The 7,508-nt window shown below is 62.8% G+C and overlaps 1 protein-coding gene across 3 annotated transcripts in view; it reads left to right on the top strand.

The window, feature by feature from the left end:
* USP20 (ubiquitin specific peptidase 20) overlaps positions 1-6,545 on the top strand; it is a 42,998-nt gene extending 36,453 nt beyond the window's left edge. For all 3 annotated transcript variants that reach the window (XM_047768662.1, XM_047768661.1, XM_047768663.1), the window contains 8 exons: positions 38-164; positions 451-620; positions 716-797; positions 2,023-2,131; positions 3,261-3,363; positions 4,308-4,379; positions 4,811-4,987; positions 5,134-6,545. In XM_047768662.1, coding sequence (XP_047624618.1) covers positions 38-164; positions 451-620; positions 716-797; positions 2,023-2,131; positions 3,261-3,363; positions 4,308-4,379; positions 4,811-4,971 — 824 coding nt within the window. In that variant the 3' untranslated portion in view covers positions 4,972-4,987; positions 5,134-6,545. The remainder of the gene's footprint in view (positions 1-37; positions 165-450; positions 621-715; positions 798-2,022; positions 2,132-3,260; positions 3,364-4,307; positions 4,380-4,810; positions 4,988-5,133) is intronic.
* Positions 6,546-7,508: the final 963 nt, after the last annotated feature.

A 7,508-nucleotide genomic window follows, 5' to 3' on the forward strand; every position in this document is an offset into this window, starting at 1 on the left:
TTGGGTATCTGTCACGCGCCGGCCCCTCCTGCCACAGGTGGTCACTACATCGCCTACTGCCAGAACGTGATCAACGGGCAGTGGTACGAGTTCGACGACCAGTACGTGACCGAGGTCCACGAGACGCTGGTGCAGAACGCCGAGGCCTACGTGCTCTTCTACAGGTGGGGGCCCCGGGCGCCGGGGCGGGGGCGGCCGGCGAAGCTCCGCGGGCCTCCTCCCGCCGGGGTGGCGGAGCCTGGAAGGGCTTGCGGCCGCAGAGGCGTGAGGGTTTGGGGAGCAGGAGCCGCAGGTGGGATTTTCTCCCGTGGTCCTGGTGGGGGGTGATGGCGGTGGAATCTGGCAGCGGTGGTGGGGCGGCTGCGGAGCAGAGGGAGGGCTGAGGGGGTTGGGGGGGGGGCTTCCTGCACGGGGCGTGGCCTAATCCACCCCGCCCCGCCCTCGCCCCAGGAAGAGCAGCGAGGAGGCAGTGCGGGAGCGCCAGCAGGTGGTGTCCCTGGCCGCCATGCGGGAGCCCAGCCTGCTGCGGTTCTACGTGTCCCGGGAATGGCTCAACAAGTTCAACACCTTCGCCGAGCCGGGGCCCATCACCAACCACACCTTCCTCTGCTCCCACGGAGGTGAGGGCGCCCGTCTCCCACGGAGGTGATGGGGGGCGGGGTGGGGGGCGGGGGCCGAGCCCCCAAGCTCCCGCTCCCTGTGCCTTCCTCCGCAGGCATCCCGCCCAACAAATACCACTACATCGACGACCTGGTGGTGATCCTGCCCCAGAACGTCTGGGAGCATCTGTACAACAGGTGCGGTCCCAGGAAGCCAGGCTGGTCCCCTCCCGGCCAGGCATTCGGCGGGGCGGGAGAGGGACTGCTACCTTGCCCCCGCGCCGCCCTCACCAGGCAGCAGAAGGGCCGGGAAGCAGTTGCAGGGACCCCCTTGCAGCCGTGTCTGCATGGAAGGAGATGCACACGTTTGTGGATCCTCCGAGTCACAGGGGACAGAAAACCGGCTCAGGCCAAAGCGAGCGGCGCGGCCCCTCTCACAGACGGTGGGGCACTGACTGCAGGGCAGCCTGGCCGGTATCTCTCCCCCACCTTATGCCCAGCTTGGGTGGCTGTGAGCACATGCTGCCTGGGCCCTTCCAGGTTCAAGTCTGCCAGGACCAAGAGCATGTAGCTGACTCGTGGATGAGAGAGACCCTGCCCAGGTCGGGGTCACTCTGCATCCAGGCAGGCGGGAGGGTGGACAGACAGGCCCTGGGAGGTGTTGAAGCCAGGGAGGCCTGGCTTCCCCCACATGGCGGACTGGCTTTGCCTCACCCCCCCGCCCCGCAGCTCAGTCCCAGGCTGTGTCCTGTGGCTGATGAGCAGGTCAGATCCCCACAGGGAGGGGCATCCCCAGGCCCTGTGGGAACTTCCTCCCCCCACCACCCAGGGACCTGCAGGCCTCCCTTGGTCCTCAGAGTCTGGCCCGGTGGGCTTTTATTTATTTATTTTTGTCTTTTGTCTTCTTAGGCCACACCCGGGGCATATGGAGGTTCCCAGGCTAGGGGTCAAATTGGAGCTACAGCTGCTGGCCTACGCCACAGCCACAGCAATGCCAGATCTGAACCATGTCTGTGACCTACACCACAGCTCATGGCAGCGTCTCATTTTTAACCCACTGAGCGGGGCCAGGGATCGAACCTGCGTCCTCATGGGTACTAGGTGGGTTTGTTAACCCCTGAGCCACAGTGGGAACCCCATGGCCAGGTGGGCTTTGACCACCACAGCTCCTGCCCAGAAGCCAAGGGAGGCGGTGACAGTGTTCATCAGTCAGATATTTGTGACACCTGCTGCAGGGCGGGCACCTCGCTGCCCTGGGCTCTCAGGCACAGTCTAGCGGGAATGACAGGTACACAGGACACGGGCACAGGGCGCCCAGGGAGCCCGATGGGTGGGCCAGGCAGCACCAGGGAGCCTGGCTCCGCTGGTCCCGGGGCCTCCCCTCAGGGCTGGCGTCTCTCTCTCCCTCCCACCCCGCGTGCAGGTTTGGGGGCGGCCCTGCCGTGAACCATCTGTACGTGTGCTCCATCTGCCAGGTGGAGATCGAGGCGCTGGCCAAGCGCAGGCGGATCGAGATCGACACCTTCATCAAGGTGCGCGGGGCGGGGCTGGGGCGGGGCTGGGGCGGGGAGGGCGGGGCGGGGCGGGGCTGGGGAGCCGGTGCCCTGGCCACACCTGGAAGGTGTTCACTGGCAGAAGGAGTTGGGCTGAGGAAGTCGATCCCTCTGCTTGGAGGACTGTTGAACAGCTGTTAAAGGCGTAGGTGCGGCCATTTGGGGCTGAATGAACCTTTATTTATTTTTTTTTTTTACTTTTTCTTTTTGTCTTTTGTATTTTCAGGGCCACACCTGTGGCATATGGAGGTTCCCAGGCTAGGGGTCTAATCAGAGCTGTAACTGCTGACCTATGCCACAGCCACAGCAACGCCAGATCCTTAACCCACTGAGCGAGGCCAGGGATCGAACCCTCAACCTCATGGTTCCTAGTCGGATTCGTTAACCACTGAGCCACGATGGGAACTCCAATAACAATCAAATATAAATAAATAAAAATAAACTGATATCGCCATGCTTCGTTTTAAAAAAAGAAAGAACAGGGCCTTAGGGACCCTCTGTCATTCAACCATAGAGGGTTGGATAAAAGACACTCTGCTTTGTGGCTGTTCAAAAATGATGCATCAAACTAGTTAACAGTGAGCCAGGAGATCAAACTAGTTAATGAGTGAGCCAGAGGGTTCTATTCAGTGGGCGGGGGTGGAGGGAATAGCATCTGCCCCATGATCTCAATTGTGTTTTTAAAAAGTTGTGGCTCAGCAATAACGAACCTGACTAAGATCCATGAGGATGCAGGTTTGGTTCCTGGCCTCGCTGGGTGGGTTAAGGAGCCGGTGTTGCCGTGAGCTGTGGTGTAGGGATCCCGAATGGCTGTGGCTGTGGCGTAGGCCAGCAGCTGTAGTTCCAATTCAATTCCTAGCCTGGGAACCTCCATATGCTGCAGGTGCGGCCCTAAAAAGGGCAAAAAAAAAAAAAAAGTCACTGACAAGAGATTCCCCAAAATGTTAGGGGCAGCTGTCTGAGTAGTGGGATTGTGGGAGATATTTACTTTCTGTGAGCTTGTCTGGCGCGTCTGAATTTGCTGTTGAGGATCTGGGGTTCTGTGAGTCTGATGGGGACTGGCGGGGTTCGGGGCCTTCACGCCGCCCCTGCCCTCCGCCCCGTCCAGCTGAACAAGGCGTTCCAGGCGGAGGAGTCGCCCAGCGTCATCTACTGCATCAGCATGCAGTGGTTCCGGGAGTGGGAGGCCTTTGTCAAGGGGAAGGACAACGGTGAGTCAAGCAGGGGCCGCACCAGGGGGGACTTGGGGCTGCCGCTGCGGGGAGCGTCCCCTCTCCCTGCGGGGCCGGGGAGCGGCTGCTCTTCCCTCCTGCCAAGCCCTTTCCCTGGGGATTCTGTTGCCCAAATAACAGCCTTTAGTTGATAGACGGCTTCAGACTCTTAGCAAAGGACTTGGACCCTGCGTCCTCTGGCCCCTTGATTACAGGGGTGGAAACAGCCCCATCACAGGGCCACTTCCCGAGTCCCCCGTGGTCCTCGGAAGGGAACAGCAGAGCCCAAGCCCCGCCCTGCACACGGCCCCGCTCACCGCCCCCGAGTCCCACCCCCGGCTGCCGGAGCAGGGCTTGAGGCCTGGCGGAGTCCGCAGAGCCTGGAGGTTCTGGGCGGTGGATGTTCGTCTTTCGGAGCATAAGCTTCCTCCGGGAAGGGAAGCGCCTGGAGAACCCAGCTCTGGAGTCACAGCCCCCTGGGCCCTGGCTCTGGCTTGTGCCAGCCCCGCCCAGGCAGTTCCCTCAGCTGTCTCGCCTCCCACAGTTGTCGAGGCTTTCGAGAGCTAGTGGGGCGCATGGGAAGGGCGCTCAGCAGGTGACTTTTGACGTCAGATTAGGTCAAGGTCACCTGGCACTGGACATCCCCCCCCACCTCACCATGCTAGGGGCCCCTGCTGGGTCCAGGGATGCCCCGAGTCCCTTCTGGCTGTCAGACTTGCGTAGGTGAGCCTTTGGAGCCCCAAGCCCCTCACCCTGCGAGAATTTGACCCTGACCCCTCGGGCCCAGGACACAGGTGTCTCTGGGATCACAGGTGTCAGAATCACACCCGGAGAATGGCTCTCGTCTGTTGGGGGGTGGCGGGCCGTGGCAGGGGCTGGGACCGGGGCTTCTTCCCGCTGCTGCCGAGGCCCAGAGGCCCTGAGCCAGGCTGCGTCTGTTCCAGAGCCCCCCGGGCCCATTGACAACAGCAGGATCGCCCAGGTCAAAGGCAGCGGCCACATCCAGCTGAAGCAGGGTGAGCCTCCCAAGCCCCCCGGGCTCCCCTCTTCCCCCCTGGCTTCCAGGGCCTTCCAGGAGCTTCCTTGTCACCTGTCTGAGTTGGGCTTCATGCATCGGAGACCAAGCCAGGGCTTGAGCAGATGGGCCAAGGTGCTTGGCCTCTGGGGAGTCTTCCGGCACCACCACCCCCATTCTGCCCCTCACTCACCTGCCCTTTTGGTGTGAACCCCACCCCCTGGGAAACCAGGGGCCACTCTCGTTGTGCCCTCTGGGGTCCTCAGAGAGTGGACGTTCCCCTGGAAAATCCCAGGATGCCATCCACAGCTGCACACTGAAGCCGGTGGCTGTCCCACCCTCCCATACGGGGCCTGGCCCTCTTGGAGCCCCCACTGCCAGGACGTCGGCTTCTGCAAGCCCAGCCTGACCGGTACCCTGGGGGCCCCGCAGGAGCTGACTACGGGCAGATCTCAGAGGAGACCTGGGTGTACCTGCTCAGCCTGTACGGCGGCGGCCCCGAGATCGCCATCCGCCAGAGCGTGGCCCAGCTCCAGGACCCGGAGAGCTTACACGGGGAGCAGAAAATCGAAGCTGAGACGCGGGCCGTGTGACCTGCTGGGCCAGCCTGTAAGTCCCCGCCTCCCCCTGCGGAGACCCACTCGTGTCCCCCGTGTTGGACGTGCACCCTGAGCACACCCAGCCCAAGGCTGCTTAGAAGGACCTTCGGGAGGGCCCCGCTGGCGGATGCCCCCCAAACCCTGGTGTCCCCGCAGGCCCCCACCTTTGCCCTCCTCCCTCCGGAGGGTGTGTCTGTACCCAGATGAGAGGCCGGCCGCCGGGAAACGCGGATGTAAAGAGGCAGAAAGTTGTTTTGGTTCACAGTGAGTAACGCCGCAGCTCGGAAATACCCCCACTTCAGGCTTGTTTAAACGACCCAGGCTCCGCGACCGTCACTCGGGTCCTTGTCTCGGCAGTGCCCTCTGTCACTGCCGTCCTCGCGTCCCCCAAACCTGCCGTCTCGCTAGCTCGGGCCCAGCTTCTGTCCCTGGAGCGCTCGGTCAGGGGCCGCGGCCTTGGGACGGAGGGTCGGGGTGGCATAGCTGCCCCGCTGCCCAGGCGTCTCCCTGGGGTGCCTGGTCCGGCACCCAGCTCCCAGGTAGAGCCGGCGAGCAGGGTGCCGTGCGTTCTGCAGAGAGGACGCGGCCGCTGGTCACCGCAGCCAGCCCCCGAGGCCCCGCTTCGCCCCTGCGCCTCCCGTTGTCCCCGAAGCCCCCGTATCCTGGGCGGCTGTCAGTGTTCTTCCTGCAGACTGATGACTCTGGACTCCCGCGCAGTTGGGACCGGAGGGCAGGGGTGGCTTCCCTTCAATGGGGACGTTTCTGGGAGCAGCTGGTCCCCTGCGCCCTGTGCTGCTGAGCTGGCCGTGGAGGGGCTGTAACGCGCCCCTGCCGGGGCCCCAGATGGTGGCACAGAAATACCTCGCATTGCCGTGTTTGCTGCTCACCCAGCTTCCCTGGGGGCCGATGCTAGAGAAGGTGTACGCCCGCCACCTCCCCCCTCCGCCCCCTGACACTGCTGCGCGGCCTAGAGCCCCAGGCCAGGCAGGTGCCGTCCTGAGCCAGCTCTCCCGCACCAGTCCCCAAAGTGCATCCTCTGGACGTCCAGCAAGGCCACGGCTAGGCCGCTGGGACCGGGAGCACAGCAGGTGGCACTGAAGCCCCTGGGACGAGACAGCCGGAGTGAGACGCTCACCTCGCCAGGGCCAAAGTGAATTTGGGGTGGGGAAGCAGTCCTGGGGCCAAGCCCCCCACATACTGTGGCCTTCAGTCTCCCTAGAAGCAGATGCCAGTGGAAATTCCAGCAGGTGGTTCGGGCAGAGCCCCCTCCCCACACCCACAAGCTTTCATAACATGTCACTCGCTTCTGTGATCTCATTTCACCGCATCTGATTCCTTCCCCGCTGAGGCAGCATGTGAGCAAAGAACAAGCCACGGCTGCAACTTCTGGACATTTGCCATGGTCCTTGGGAAGCTGCTGCTGCAGCCAGCGGTGACCCCCCTGCAGAGCCCGGCGGCCGCATGTTGCACCGTTTGTGACATAGACTCCTCTGTGCAGCCTGTAATCTCGTCCCACGTCTGCGCCGTCTAGTTTGTGCTCAGAATGTCATAATAAATGCATAACATTCCCTGCTGCCCACACGCTTGTCTCTGTGTCCGCCGCCATGGATTCTGTTCCCGGAGGAAGAGTGAAGCTGGCTGCCCGTGGGGGGCGTGTGGCGCTGCAGTGATTAACGTTCCGAGGGACCGGACACGGCAGGGGCTTTGCGTGGCTCCCCGAAGGCAGAGCGCATCTGGAGGCTGCAGGAGCCGAAGAGGAGGCTGAACTGCTTTAAACACCCATCAGCCTGTGTCTTCCTTCCCTGGAACCAGCCCTGTCCCCGGAGAAGGGGGAGCCCCGGTGTGGACGGGGTGGTGGGGGGGAGGTGAGGCCAGCCCAGCCCACGGGCTGGGCCCCGGCTGGCATGAGTGCACGGGCTTCGTGCCTCCGGGCTGCTTGGAATGGCCCGGGAGCAGGGGTTCCCCTCCCTGGACCCTTGAGGGGGCGGGGAGCTGGGGTTCCCTTTCCTCCCCCCACGCCTGGGCATCGCGGCATGTAGTGGTTGCTGGTGTCCGGCACCGGGAGCTCCCTGACATTTAGTGATGGTGGTGTTTTATGGTCCCTGTGCTTGGGGTTGGTTTATTTATCCTTTGGGGGTTTGGGGGGGAGACGAACGTGAGTTTATGGATGAGTTTATAAACATCCACCTGTGAAATTCCATCAGACATGCGCGGGAACGTGTTCAACATGAAGAGTGACAGGTACCCGCCCCCAGGGGGGCCCGCGGCCAGTGCCGAAGCCCCCTCGAGGCCTCCTGGTCACATCTGCCCTGTCCTGCCCCAGAGGAAGCTCCTCACCTGCGTTTCCTTCAGCCCTCGTACGTGTGCGTCTGAGCACCACTTTAGCTTCTCTCGCATTCGCATGCGGGATCCATGGGATCCGTGGTGCAGACTCTGGGACTGGCTTTTCCTGTTTAACACGGAAGGTGAGAATGGGAGAGTTCTATCGGGAGCGTTGACTGATCCGGAGGTTTGGAGACATGTAATGTACA

The sequence above is a fragment of the Phacochoerus africanus genome, chromosome 2, assembly GCF_016906955.1.
Source record: "Phacochoerus africanus isolate WHEZ1 chromosome 2, ROS_Pafr_v1, whole genome shotgun sequence".
Classification (NCBI taxonomy): domain Eukaryota; kingdom Metazoa; phylum Chordata; class Mammalia; order Artiodactyla; family Suidae; genus Phacochoerus; species Phacochoerus africanus.